Here is a 15,679-nt window from a genome sequence, read left to right as displayed (position 1 = left end):
ACTGCAAGCATTCCTCAAGAGAACGGAAAGAGAGGAAGTTAACAACTTACTGAGACATCTCAAGCAACAGGAAAAGGAAGAACATTCCAACCCAAAAGCCAGTAGAAGAAAAGAAATAACCAAAATTAGAGTAGAATTAAATGAAATTGAAAACAAAAGAATAATACAACAGATCAATAAATCAAAAAGCTGGTTTTATGAAAAGGTCAATAAAGGGCGGCGCCTGTGGCTCAAGGAGTAGGGTGCCAGTCCCGTATGCCAGAGGTGGCGGGTTCAAACCCAGCCCCAGCCAAAAAAACACACAAAAAAAGAAAAGGTCAATAAAATAGATAAACTTTTGGCCAACCTAATCAGGAAAATAAGAGAAAACTCTCTAATCTCATCAATCAGAAACAACAAAGACAAAATAACAACAGACTCCTCAGAAATCAAAAAAAATCCTTAATGAATATTACAAGAAACTTTATTCTCAGAAATATGAAAATCTGAAGGAAATTTACCAATACATGGAAGCACATCACCTTCCAAGACTTAGCCAGAATCGAGTGGAAATGTTGAACAGGCCCATATCAACTTTGGAAATAGCATCAACCATACAAAACCTCCCTAAAAAGGGAGGGGACCAGATGGTATCATGTCAGAATTCTACCAAACCTTTAAAGAGGAATTAGTACCTATATTACTCACGCTGTTCCAAAAGGTAGAAAAAGAGGGAAGACTACCCAACATGTTCTATGAAGCAAACATCACCCTGATCCCCAAACCAGGAAAAGACCCAACAAGAAAAGAAAATTGTATACCAATGTCACTAATTAATATAGATGCAAAAATATTCAACAAGATCCTAACAAACAGAATCCAGCAACACATCAAACAAATTATACATCATGACCAAGTCGGTTTTATCCCAGAGTCTCAAGACTATTTCAATATACGTAAATCTATAAATGTAATCCAGCACATAAATTAAAAAACAAAGACCATATGATTCTCTCAATCGATGCAGAAAAAGCTTTTGATAATATCCAGCATCCCTTCATGATCAGAACACTTAAGAAAATCGGTATAGAAGGGACTTTTCTTAAACTGATAGAGGTCATCTACAGCAAACCCACAGCCAATATCATATTGAATGAAGTTAAATTGGAATCATTTCCACTCAGATCAGGAACCAGACAAGGCTGCCCATTGTCTCCATTGCTTTTTAACATTGTAATGGAAGTTTTAGCCACCGCAATTAGGGAAGAAAAGGCAATCAAGGGTATCCATATAGGGTCAGAAGAGATCAAACTTTCTCTCTTCACAGATGATATGATAGTATATCTGGAAAACACTAGGGACTCTACTACAAAACTCTTAGAAGTGATCAAGGAATACAGCAGCGTCTCAGGTTACAAAATCAACATTCATAAATCGGTACCCTTTATATATACCAACAATAGTCAAGTTGAAAAAACAGTTAAGGACTCTATCCCATTCACAGTAGTGCCAAAGAAGATGAAATATTTGGGAATTTATCTAACAAAGGACATGAAAGATCTCTATATAGAGAACTATGAAACTCTAAGAAAAGAAATAGCTGAAAATATTAACAAATGGAAAAACATACCATGCTCATGGCTGGGAAGAATCAACATTGTTAAAATGTACATACTACCCAAAGCAATATATAATTTCAATGCAATCCCTATTAAAGCTCCACTGTCATACTTTAAAGATCTTGAAAAAACAATACTTCATTTATATGGAATCAGAAAAAACCTCGAATAGCCAAGAAGACATTACTCAGAAGTAAAAATAAAGCAGGAGGAATTACTCTACCAGACCTCAGACTATACTACAAATCGATAGTGATCAAACAGCATGGTATTGGCAGAAAAACAGAGAAGTAGATGTCTGGAACAGAATAGAGAACCAAGAGATGAATCCAGCTACTTAACGTTATTTAATCTTTGACAAGCCAATTAAAAAAATTCAGTGGGGAAAAGATTCCCTATTCAACAAATGGTGCTGGGTTAACTGGCTGGCAACCTGCAGAAGACTGAAACTGGACCCACACCTTTCACCATTAACAAAGATAGACTCTCAGTGGATTAAAGATTTAAACTTAAGACATGAAACTATAAAATACTAGAGGAGAGTGCAGGGAAAACCCTTGAGGAAATCGGTCTGGGCGAGTATTTTATGAGGAGGACCCCCCGGGCAATTGAAGCAGCTTCAAAAATACACTACTGGTACTTGATCCAACTAAAAAGCTGCACAGCCAAGAACACATTAAAGCAAGAAACAGCCCTCAGAATGGGAGAAGATATTTGCATGTTATGTCTCCTACAAAGTTTAATAACCAGAATCCACAGAGAACTCAAATGCATTAGCAAAGCTAGAACAAGGGATCCCATCGCAGGCTGGGCAAGGGATTTGAAGAGCAACTTCTCTGAAGAAGATACGTGTGCTGCCTTCAGACACATGAAAAAATGCTCATCATCTTTAATCATCAGAGAAATACAAATCAAAACTACTTTGAGTTATCATCTAACTCCAGTGAGACTAGCCTATATCACAAAATCCCAAGACCAGAGATGTTGGCGTGGATGTGGAGAAAAGGGAACACTTTTGCATGGCTGGTGGGAATGCAAATTAATACATTCCTTTTGGAAAGAGATATGGAGAACACGAGATATCTAAAAATAGATCTGCCATTCGATCCTGTAATCCCTCTACTGGGCATATACCCAGAAGACCAAAAATCACAACATAACAAAGATATTTGTACCAGAATGTTTATTGTAGCCCAATTCATAATTGCTAAGTCATGGAAAAAGCCCAAGTGCCTATCGATCCACGAATGGATTAGTAAATTGTGGTATATGTACACCATGGAACATTATGCAGCCTTAAAGAAAGATGAAGACTTTACTTCTTTCATGTTTACATGGATGTAGCTGGAACATACTCTTCTTAGTAAAGTATCTCAAGAATGGAAGAAAATGTACCCAATGTACTCAGCCCTACCATGAAACTAATTTAGGGTTTTCACATAAAAGCTATAACCCACTTACAACTTAAGAATAGGGAGAAGGGGGAAATGGAGGGGAGGGAGGGGGAAGGTGGTGGAGGGAAGGGGATTGGTGGGATTACATCAGCGGTGCATCTTACAAGGGTATATGTGAAACTTGGTACATGTGGAATGTAAGTGTCTTGGCACAGTGACTGAAAGAACGCCTGGAAGGCTATGTTAACCAGTGTGATGAAAGTTTGTCAAACGGTCTGTGAAGCTAGTGAATGATGCCCCATGATCATATCAATGTACACAGCTATGATTTAATAAATAATAAAAAATAGAATGGATAAGCAAGTATCCAATATACTCAATACTAATATGAAACCAATATATAAACAACTACAAGCCCACATCTAACAAAAATGCTAGTCTCATGAGATGGAGGAGAGAGGAGGCAGAGAGGAGAGAAGATGAAGGGAGGGTGATTGGTGGGATCCGATCTAATGTGCACAATGTCAAAGTGTTCAGCATGTCTCTTGGGTGAAGGGCTCAACTAAAAATTGAAAATTATTTTAGAAATGAAAACAATGTTATCTAAAAGTTTATGTCCTCATATCAATCTAAAGTTTGAAAAATATAAATTTGTTTTAAAGTATTGTTTACCTAAATAAAGAAGCTTGGATAATGTTCAGTTTATGTTCATAATGACATACTCCAAAGGTTCCCATTTGGCCAATACTAATTTATCACCAACATATTTCTAGAATAAGGAATATCAATGTATTTAATGTTGTAAGTATTATAGTCAGTATATTGTATGTTCTTATAATGTTCACTTATTTTTGGTGGGGAGTGAAGATTAGATTTATGTATTTTGAAGAAAATTCCTTGTTGACATAGGCATATAAATTTATATTTTCTCAATTAACCATTGAATATTAGGTGGGTCTTTCTTTCTTTTTTTTTTTTTAGCTCCCTGTTTAGTTCACAGAATCAGTCATGAAAAACAGATGTAATACAGGCTTCATCTGGAGACCAAATATGAAGTCTTCAATTGCAGTGTTTTCCTTTTAAACAGATACTGCTTTTATTATAACTGCTTTTTCATAAAAAATTCTGATTGGGAAATTTTCACGAACCTTAATACTTTAAGGTAGTGATTAGGAAATCTTCAAGGACCTTAGTATTTTAATTTATTTCAAACTCAATGTTGTTATTAATTTTCACAGAGCATCTCACAGAATCTTAAAAAGAAGGATCTTGGGTATTCATCTGAGGCTTCTAATCAAAAAGGAAAAAATACAGTAAATGAACAAGTCGAAGGTAACAATTATATATTTCTGAAAAAGCTATTTGACACAGAATTTGCTTAAAATGCATTGATATATTGTAAGAGCCAAGGAAAGTCACCAATTGCATGCATACAAGGAGAAGAAAGAGAAGTGAAATGGTGATAAGTTGTGCGTGTTCTTTTAATTTTTTTATTAAATCATAACTGTATGCATTTATGGAGCAAAATGTGGTGATTTGATATACAATTGGAATGCTTAAATCAAACTGATTAACATAACCACCACTTCATTTATTTTTTATGGTAAGACAAAATTTACTCTTCAGTTATTTTGAAGTATACATTTGCATTATGTACTTTAGGTGAGATCCAAGCAAATAACCTCCCTCTTCCCACTTATCACCTTCTCTCTTCCCCTCCCATCTCCCATTCCTCTTGTTAGACTGTATTTGTGTTTTGTCATTCTTATGAGAGTATAAGTGTTTATATATTGGTTTCATAATAGTATTGAGTACATTGAACACTTTTTTTTGTTTGTTTGTTTCCATTCTTGAGATATTTTACTGAGAAGAATATGTTCCAACTGCATCCAGGTAAAAATAAAAGATGTAAAGTCTCCATTTTAATTCATTTATTCACTTATTTGTTTATTTATTGTTTGTGATTCATTGCGGGTACAAAAAATAAGGTTACACTGATTGCATTTGTTAGATGAAGTCCCTCTTATAGTTGTGCCCCACGCACAAGAGGTGTAACATACCCTGCCACCCCAGCCCTTTCCCTCCACCCCTCTTCCCACTTGCTCATTCTCTTAGCCCCCGCCCCTGTATTAGGGGCTGCCTTCATATTGGAATAGAGTACATTGGATTCTTGCTTCTCCATTCTTTTGATGCTTTACTAAGAAAACTTTGTTCCACCAAGTCTTCATTTTTTTATGGCTGAATATTTTCCATGGTATAATTAAAAAGCTCTTTTGCATCCTTTGTAAGATAAATTCTCAGATATTTCATCATCTTTGGCACTACTGTAAAAGGAACAGAATCTTTGATTATATTTTCAGTTTGACTATCATTGGAATATATAAAAGCTACTGATTTCTAGGTATGGATTTTGTGTCCTGAGACACTGCTATATTCCTTGATCAGTTCTAAAAGTTTTGTAGTTGAGTCCCTGGGGTTTTCCAGGTATAATGGGGTATCATGTCATATGTGAAAAGCAAGAGTTTGACCTCTTCTGTCCCCATTTGAATACCCTTGATCTCCTTCACTTACCTGATTGAAATGGATGTTGAATAGCAGTGGAGACACTATCCTTGTCTAGTTCCAGATCTGAGTGGAAATGTTTTCAATTTTACTTCATTCAATATGATATTGACTTTGGGTTTTCTGTAGACGGCCTCTATCAGTTTAAGAAATGTCCCATCTAACCCTGTTTTCCTAAGTGTTCCAATCATGAAATGATGCTCGATTATCAGAAGCCTTTTCTGCATCAATAGATAGAATCATGTGGTGATATATTTTTTTATTTTTTATGTGCTATATTATATTTATAGATTTATGTATGTTGAACCAAACTCATAACCCTGGGATAAAACCAACTTGATCATGGTATAAAACTTTTTTGATGTGTCACTGAATTCTGTTTGCTAGGATCTTATTGAATATTTTTGCATCGATATCCATTAATGATATTCATGTATATTTTTCTTCCTTTGTTGGGGCCTTACATGTTTTGAGGATCAAGGTGATATTTGCTTTGTAAAATGTGTTGGGGAGGATTTCTTCCTTTTCTATGTTTTGGAATAGGTTATGTAATATAGGTACTAGTTCCTCTTTGAAGGTTTGATAGAATTCTGATGTGCACCATTTGAATTTTTATTTTGGGGAGATTTTGTATAGTTGATAGTTTAGTGCTTGATAAAGGTCTATTCAAAATTTCTAATTCTTTTCTGGTTCCATCTAGGAAGGTGATATGCTTACAGATATTGGTCAATTTCCTTTATATTATCATGTATCTGAGAATAGAGTTATTTTGTGGTAGTCATTGAGAATTTTTTGAATTTTTGTGGTATCTGGGTTCCCCCCCCCTTTACTGTTTCTGATTGACGTTCTTAGAGATTTTATTTTTCTTCTTTTGCTTAGTCTAGCCAAAGGTTAATTAATTTTATTAATCTTTTCAAAAACCCAACTTTCTGTTATGATGACCTACTGAGTGATTCTTTTGTTTTCAATTCTGTTTAATTCTGCTCTAAGTTTGGTTATTTCTTTTCATCTGCTGGGTTTGCAGTTGGATTTATCTTTCGTTTCCTGTTGCTTAAGATAGGCTATTAGGTTGCTGACTTGCTCTCCTCTTCTTTTCTTGATGAAGACTTCTAATGCTATGAATTTCCCTCTTAGGACTGCCTTTGCAGTATCCCACAGGTTTTGATAGTTCGTGTCTTCATTATCATTTTGTTCCCCAAATCTGATGATTTCTTTCTTAATCTCATCTTTGACCTAGCTACCATTTATACTAAGCTTATTTCACTTCCATGACTTTGAGTATGTATATTTCTTTTGCTAGAAGGTATAATTGGTATTATTTTAAATGCATTGAGGTTAGACTTGTGTTTGAAGATATGATCAGTTTTGAAGATATGATCTGTGGGCTGATGAAAAAAATGTGTATTCAGTTTTATTAGGATGAAAGATTCTGTAGTTGTCGGTTATGTCCATTTTTTTCGAGGGTCAAGTTTAACACCATTATTTCTTAGTTTCTTTTTGGATGATCTATCCTGAATAGCTAAAGGGGTATTTAAAATGTCCAGTTATTTATAGTACAGGAAGATATCATATTGTTCAGATCCATTAGGGTTTGTTTTGTAAATAGAGGAACATTCAGAAAGGGCACAGAAATGTTAATTATTGAAAGCTATTCATGTTGATTGTTGCCCTTGACAAATATTTAGTATCTGTCGTTGTATTTTGTTATTTGTTTTTGTTTTAATTCAATTATATCTGCAACTAAGATTGCTATCCCTGCTTTTTTCTGATGTCCATTTGCCTGATCTCCATTCATTCGCTGAGTCTTTCTTTGTCCTTTGAGGTAAGATGAGACCCCATTGGCAACAATTACTGGCCTTAGTTTTTTAAAATCAGTCAGCCATTCTGTGCCTTTAGGGGAGAATTTAGGCTATTCACATTAATTGAGATAATTGATAGGTATGGTAGTATTTTGGTTGTTTTCTTTTTCAAATGTCTAGTGCATATTTTTAACCCTTTGACCATTGTGAAATCTAGGCTTTGTTGTTTAAATTCTGGGTGTATTTCTTTGGGTGGTAGACAACTGTGCTGGTCATTACGGAAAATGGTTCTGTGTATTTCCTGGATAACTCATCTTGTTATGGCAAATTTCCTCAACATGTGGGTATCAGTGAAGTATTTGATTTCTCCGTCACAAATGAAACTCATTTTATCTGGATATGGGATTCTGGGCTAAAAGTTATTTTGTTTTAGGAGATTGAAGGTCCATGATGATCCTCTTCTGCCTTGAAAAGTTTTGGCTAAAAGATGTGTGGTCAACCTAATATTTTTCCCTTTGTCGGTAAGATTTTTGTTACACTTGGCTGTTTGTAGGACTTTTTCTTTGATATTAATTTTGGCAAAGTTAAATACAATGTATCTAAGAAATGGTTTATTTAGATTGCATTGTGCTGGGGTTCTGAAACTTTCTACTATCTGAAATTTTGTATCTCTTGCAATGCTTTGGAAATTCTCCTGCATAATATCTTGGAGTCAAGCATTTGTGCCTTAAGGATCATCATTTTCTTCTTCAGGAATCTCTATACTTTGGATGTTTGATCTTTTGGAATGGCCCCACAACTCTTTCAGAGAATGTTCTGTTCTGATTCTCCTGTTTTCTGCCTGTTTGAATAATTGGTATCACTCAAAAGCCTTGTCTTTAATTTCTGATACACTTTATTACCTGCTAAACTCTATTAGTGAGGAACCCTACTGTATTTCAAAGTTCTTAGAACACTTTTTTCATTTCATTAAGCTCTGCTATATCTTTCTCATTCTGTTCATATCCTTGGTGACTTTGTCTTTGAATTCTTTAGTTTCTTGAGACAACTTTTGAACAGTTTTTTGGATGTCTCTTTTCATCTTTTCCTCCATTCTATTCATCTTATTTTTCAACCATATTCTGAATTCTGTTTCTGACGTTTGAGCCACTTCTCAATGAATAGTATCTTTTGTTGTATCTCCTTTGTCATCCCTTGGTGTAGGTGATCTTCACTGATTTTTCATGTTGCCAAAGTTCTTCCACTGGTTCTTCCCCAGGAGTATTTTCTACAATATTGCATTTAAAACTTGTGGGGCAAGTTTGGTTTGGTGGCTTCAGGTACTGGTGCTAAGCAGCCCATTACCAGTGACCTGGAGCTTGTGATTGTGGCTTTTCCCCTACAGCCTTTGACCATTGTGAAAGGTCAATCCTGTTGAATCTCAGCTGTAGAACTATATAAACATCTGTGTTGCCCCACATCCCCCACACCAGTAACAACTAGAGGAGGAGAATCTATAACTCTCCACTACAAAACAACTACAACTCAACTTTGGAGGGTCCCCAGGTAGACATTCCAGGTTGAAAGTTCTAATCAGATTGTCCCAGGGAGTACAATCACTGTTCACGAGAAAGAGTTCAGAGTTTCAAGCATCCGGATTTAGGAATTCACAGGCATTCTGTCCAGCAAACCCATGGGGCTAGACTCTGGTCCCCTCTGGTGAGTAAGGGAGTCAGGAAAGTTGCCCATTAATGTCAGAACTTGGGTGTCAGTTCCTCTGCTGGCTGCACACCATCTCCACATCCCTCTCTCTCCAGACACCACTCTCTCTCTGCAGCCCCCGCTTCCTCACTAGTTGCTGTCCATGATGCCATCTATATGTCTACACAATGCCTGGGCCTCTCTGTGAATTCACCAAACACTCTGGGCTCTGCAGGGGGTATACTTTCAGGCATCCAGGCTCCTGGCAAAGGGTTAACTGTGCATTCAGATTTTCAGGGAAAATATTTGATTGATTTTATGACCAGTCAGATGGCACCTAAGCTCACAGGTGAGAACTCCCGGGAAGAAGAAGACAGGGAGGAAGTACACTAAGTGAAAAGGATCAGGTGGCATGATTCAGGTTGGTCAAATGATACAATTTCTGGAGAGGGTGCATGGGTGGTAAGGGTCTACGTGTTATGTGGTGAAGCGGTAGAATGGTTCTGGGTGAGTGAATTTGAACAGTCCCGGCCCTGAGTCTCCAAGGCAGCTACTGCTGCTGCCACAGATAGTGGGAGCTCAGAGAGCTGCTGGGTTTGTGCCTGATTAACTTTCTAGCAGGAGAATGATCATGGAGGTGGTCCCTGCCAAAGTGAAAGGTTTGCTTCCAGAGGAGATAATGGACACTGGTATAACTTCAGTTGGTGACCATAGTATTGAAGCTGGGGAAGATCCAATTCTCCTAGAGACAGAAGTGGAAGAAATTGTCAACATAAATTTTACTGGTGGCTCTACAGCCATGCCTATTTCCATGGAACCAATTACAGTGGACAGTAAGCACACCAACCAAGTTACAGGGAATGACACAATTACTAAGGCAAATTGTAACACCACAGTGAAACCAGCTTTTCCAAGTGGCGTTCAGAAATTTGGTGCTAGGATTCCTATGACTATATCAGTCCATCATATTATGTTAAACAAAGTATCACAGACAGCTGATGTTAAACTGGTAGTCAGAAACTTAAACCAGATGAACAGTGGTTTAACCACTTTGGTTAAGTCTCATTCTAGCACTACCCCAAAGCCAACTACCACCGACTCAGAAAGTTACAACTGAGGCCCAATCAGGAGATAGTAAGTTACCACTGCAGCAAATTAAAATAGTTAATTATGGGAAGAAGGCCAGAGGTGAAACCTGTCATTGGAGTCTTAGCACTGACCCCAGGAAGCCAACAGATGAATAGTGTAACACAGCCCTTGTTATAGACCAAAGAGTAAAAAACACTACAGATTGCTAAGAAGCCTCAAATACCAACCTCTGGTTTGGTAATCAAGAAGCTGATCTTTGCAAAACCAAGTAGTAGGAAAGCAGTTACAGGACAGACAACTCAAGTATCACCTCCAGTCATTGCAGATAGGGTTCTTTCACAGTCTATTCCCAGAACTCCATGAAAGACCACAACAATATCTGAAAGTGGTTTTATTGGATCGCCTTTAAATTACACAACACAGACACTAAAGAAAATAGCCGTATCTCCTTTGAAATCACCAAATAAGGCAGTGGAATCAATTGTGCAGACCATCACTGTTAGGGGAGTAAGCACATCAAAGTTTAAAGCAATTGCACGTCTGGAAACTGCTCTCAATGTCCGGAAGATTCAGTTACCTGGAAGCAAGTTTTATTATGTCTGACTTGTTACTGCCACACAACCAGTAGCTCACCTCAGCCAGATAGAATCCCAGTACAAACACTTGACCTTTTCAGCAAGCAAAGCCATTGGTTGTGAATACAACCCCAGTTCAGATGTCCGTTCCAATTATCGTGGCTTAGGTTGTCAAACAAGTTGCTCCCAACCAATCAATCCAACTTCACAAATCATAACTACCAGCCAACCACAGGACCGGCTCATCATGCCTGCCGCAACACTGCCACAGATTCAGCCCAACCTCACCAACGGGCCACCAGGCCTTGTCCTGGCAGTGTCTTGGCCACAGCCCTGGGAACAGGGATTGTGGGCTATGCTGTGCTTCCAGCTCAGTACTTTACTCAGCTACAGCAGTCTTCATACGTGTCTGTAGCAAGCTATTCTAACTTTGTTGGAATATTTGGTATCCAGATCCAGTCGAGGCTTCCATTCAATGGTATAATCCCATCTGTGTCTTCCATTGGTCCTAGAAAGCCCTGTAAGTGTAAAATATCACTGTGTTTGACATTATATTGTGATTGCAGTGCAAATAGTGAATTTTACAACATCCACAATTTTACTAGTTATTATAATAATTTGGAACATGAAAATGAAAGACAAAAAGCAATAAAAGCATGCCTTGACAGAAATCCAGAAGGCTTCAAGTGAAAGGAAAGGAGGGAGAATCAGATTGATTTCATAGCAAAGGATGTAATTGCAAATGATCAGGCTGTCTTAAAAACTATTGTGAATGCTATGAGGCAAAAATAATGTGTTCCTCAATATACAAATGTAATGGGTGTAAAATTTTGAGAAAGCCCAGAAAGAAAGACATTGATGCACTTGGCAGAGGCAGCTGAAGTAAGAGTACAGCAACAAACAGCAGCAAAGACTAAGTTGTCTTCTCCAATTTCAGACTTGTTTACTAGGCCAAACAACTTTGAATAGTGGATGAGGAAAATTGTTGTTTACAGTCGTGACTAAGGAAGTAGCTGAAGCCATGTGTGACTACCTTCTTGCCCAGACAGAGCAGGCAGACAAGAGGGAAAATAAAAAGCAGCAGCTGAAAGAGTAATAGGAACACATTTATAAGAGGGACTTTGCTTGACAAATGCAATTAGTGTAACCTGGATGTTTGTACGCTCAATGAATCCCCAACAATAAAAGAAGTAAAGGATTTGGATGAGGTTTGATGAGCATCATTAACTTAGCAGGAAAAGCAAAATGTGACCCTTGTGCCATGAATTGCTACCTCTTGCACAAAAGACTGATAAATGCAACAGTACAGAAAATTTAAGGTGCAGGGACACTTGATTTTTTGAAAAATGGTTTAACAATTACTGTGTTTTAATTCACTTCTTGTTTTAAGAGATTCAAATTATAACATTGAAAGAGAAGAGATTTTAAATGAGGAAATTAGTGCATTTTAAATCTTACTTAAATCTGCTTATAGCCTAAATTTAAGTTTTCTTTCTTGTATTATATAGATTTTTCATTGGCTTAAGTTTTTTTTTTTTTTTTTTTTTTTTTTGTAGAGACAGAGTCTCACTTTATGGCCCTCGGTAGAGTGCCGTGGCCTCACACAGCTCACAGCAACCTCGAACTCCTGGGCTTAAGCGATTCACTTGCCTCAGCCTCCCGAGTAGCTGGGACTACAAGTGCCCGCCACAACGCCCGGCTATTTTTTGGTTGCAGTTTGGCTGGGGCCGGGTTTGAACCCGCCACCCTCGGTATATGGGGCCGGTGCCTTACCGACTGAGCCACAGGCGCCGCCCATTGGCTTAGGTTTTTAAACAGTTAGATGGTCTATCCTTCTGATTCTATTGACAAAGGATATTTATAATTACTATAATTTACAATGTGTGGTGTCACATGATTTTTTTCAGTAGAGAAGGTCAAAGTACCAGTGGTTGTTAACCATTCATCCTTTGAGTATAGATTTAGAGCATATTCAGACAGAATGTCTAACATAAAAAATTTTTAAGAAACATTCAGATGGCCCTTTGTGTTTAGAAAAGCACCACATTTAAAAAAAAATCAAGTTTTAATGTGGATTCTGGAATAATATCTTGTCGTTAATTTGGGAATATCAGAAGGGAACCCTCAGGCACACTCTTAAAATTAAGAGGGGGAGAGGGATAGGGTGAGTGGAGGGAGGGTAGTATAAATGTCTAAACACATAACTAAGAAAATGTGGTGAAGGCTATATTAACCAGTTTGATGAAAGTATTTCAGATTGTGTACAGAACCAGCACACTGTACACCATAGTTGCATTAATGTGCACAGCTACGATTCAATAAAAAAAGAAAAAATTAAACATATAAAATACTAAGGGGGGTAGCACCTGTGCCTCATTGAGTATGGTGCTGGCCCCATATACTGAGGATGGCAGGTTCAATCCTGGCTCTGGCCAAACAGCAACAAAAAAATAGCCGGGCATTGTAATGGGCACCGGTAGTCCCAGCTACTCTGGAGGCTGAGGCAATAGAATCACCTAAACCCAAGAGCTGAAGATTGCTGTGAGCTGTGATACCACTGCACTCTACCGAGGGTGAAAAGTAAGACTCTTTCTCTAAAAAAAAAAAAGTAAAAAAGACAGTAAATGATAAATGATACTTAGAGAATTAACAATGTGTTTCTATGATAAGGAATGGCCAACAAAAACTCCCATTTTCTCTCAAAGAGTTGGCATGTATTTGAAATAATAAATTGTCAAAGTGATTACTGAGTGCTATACAAATAAGAGGTGTGTATAAGTAGAAGTAAACTTATCATGTAGTGATTATATAGAATCTCACATAATTATCAAGTATAAAATTTGGCCTAGGTGAAGAAATAAAGAATAAGGAAGCTGTAAGAAATGAATTTGGAGAAGGCTTTTTCATCTATACAAATATTTCTCTTTGTAAACTTTTGAACTAAGAAGTTTCAAATCAATACATGACTCTTACTTGATTTACTGAAATGGGCTTCCCAACAAAGCCTTCAAAATTATAATGGGAAAAATTCTTTTTATAACAGTAGTCAGGCATGTTGTCCATTGCTCTATTGGTTTGTTTTTATAATGGAAGTTTAATGTAGCATGAATTTTACTCAGTTATTTGGGTAAGCGGAAGGTATGAGTATAATTACTCAAATAATCTAAATCATTTTCAGTAATTCTAAAACTCTGAATTTAGGAGTGTGTTGTAATGGGACTCTTGGTTCATAACAATAAAAAAGACCATGTTGGAATTCAGTAATTTTGTTAGGTACCTTAATCCTCAGTAATTATTCATGTAAGATTATTGCAGTTCCTAAAGGTACTCTATAGTGTTTCTGTATGTAGTGAGAATATACGTTCATATGAACAGTCCTGATATAGGCAATAGAAACTAAGTGATCCAAAAGAGGATTCCATTATTCAATAAACAGAATCCTTCCTTTTGAAATTTGGATTTATAAAATTATAGGGCATTAACTTTAAGTATACATAGTGCACACATTCTTAGCACCTCAATCTAGTATGTTTAATTAAAATTTTATAAATGTAAATTAGCGTAAGATGGTAAAATAATGTCTAGTCAACTTATTTTCAACAAATCGGAATATGTTTTTGGTCTAGGCCTAAATTTTGTTCATTTTGCAAATATTCTGTATTAATTCTAATTGTACATTTGTGATGTGTATTTCTATACAGTGTGAAGAAAATGTGAAATTTTGTTTACAATTGTAGATTATATGTGGTGGCATTGTTTAAGAGTGTTTGCTTATAGAAATTTTGAGGTGGAATCAAATGCTACCAGTTTTTCTGATTTTCAAGAAGCTTTGTAAAATACTAAGCCATTTCCTTCCTCTGTAGTACTTACTAAACATTTTGTATTTAGGCATTTGCATCAAATTGCTGAACAAAAGAAATAGCCATATTAATTCAACAATTTTAAAAACTACTTGAAGAGGTTTGGACATATAATTTTTAGCTCTAATTCTATAACAAAGTAGAAAGATTAAATTTATATTTGTTAGAGCTATTCAAAGAATACAATTTTCTACACTGTAGAAACAGGACAGCCAATTAATAATACAAAACAATTAACATTTATGCTGTCTTAAAAGAAATCAATTTCTTTTTTTTTTAATGTTGAGGATTCATTGAGAGTACATGAAACCAGGTTACACTGATTGCATTTGTTAGGCAAAATCCCTCTTGCAATCCTATCTTGTCCCTAAAAGGTGTGGCACACACCAAGGCTCCACCTCCCTCTCCTCCCTGCTCTCTGCTATTCTTTTCCCCACACCTCCCTCCTTTCTCTCTCTGCTCTCCACTTTCCCTACCCCTACCATGTCCTTAATTGTTATTAATTGTCCTTAAATTAAAATTGAGTACATAGGAAAAATAGTAATTTCTTAGTGCAAAGTGGAACAGAGCATTACAAAGGTGGCAAGAATATAAAGTGAGCTCCCAGTTTCAAAATGTGTCAGAGACAGAGAGCACATACCCTCGCTGCTCCCATGTTCCTCACTGTTAGGGAGGCATGAAAGACTGAAGTCTCTGATCATGCAGAGGCGTGTTTCATCTAACACAGAGGAAAGGAAGCATAGGGTCAGGCACAAATGTCTATAATTCAGTGGCATATAAACTATTTTACTTTATTGAACAGTAGTATCATATACTTCACAATTAGGAAGCTAGAATGGAGAGAAGAGGGTTAGTTATGAAGATATATTGGAAAGTATAGCCTGATAAAAAGTCCATCAGAAACTTGATGATTTGTGATGCCTTTTCATCTTGGAGTATGTTACACGGAGGGACTGGTGGTGAGATTCTAAAGGGGAAGCTCGGGTAAGGAAATGTGGAAGCAAATCACTGCAGACCAGAGCTTCTCAAACTTTCTGATATCTCCTGGATACCTGGTTAAAAATGCACTTTGTGATTCAGTAGGTCTAGGTATCTTCATTTCTAATACACACAAGTGACGCT

General features: G+C 36.8%; 1 protein-coding gene and 1 pseudogene across 1 annotated transcript in view; both read left to right on the top strand.

Moving 5' to 3' along the window:
• The window catches only part of LOC128579257 (ankyrin repeat domain-containing protein 26-like), a 112,689-nt gene that overhangs the window by 24,204 nt on the left and 72,806 nt on the right, over nucleotides 1–15,679 (top strand). The window contains exon 6 of the mRNA XM_053581433.1: nucleotides 4,231–4,324. Within this exon, the coding sequence (XP_053437408.1) occupies nucleotides 4,231–4,324 (94 nt within the window). The remainder of the gene's footprint in view (nucleotides 1–4,230; nucleotides 4,325–15,679) is intronic.
• LOC128579252 (protein lin-54 homolog) lies at nucleotides 9,665–12,015 on the top strand (annotated as a pseudogene).

Source organism: Nycticebus coucang, unplaced genomic scaffold, assembly GCF_027406575.1.
Source record: "Nycticebus coucang isolate mNycCou1 unplaced genomic scaffold, mNycCou1.pri scaffold_43, whole genome shotgun sequence".
Lineage (NCBI taxonomy): Eukaryota > Metazoa > Chordata > Mammalia > Primates > Lorisidae > Nycticebus > Nycticebus coucang.
The sequence above is the reverse complement of the archived record's forward strand: the minus strand, read 5'-3'. Positions and strand labels throughout refer to the sequence as shown.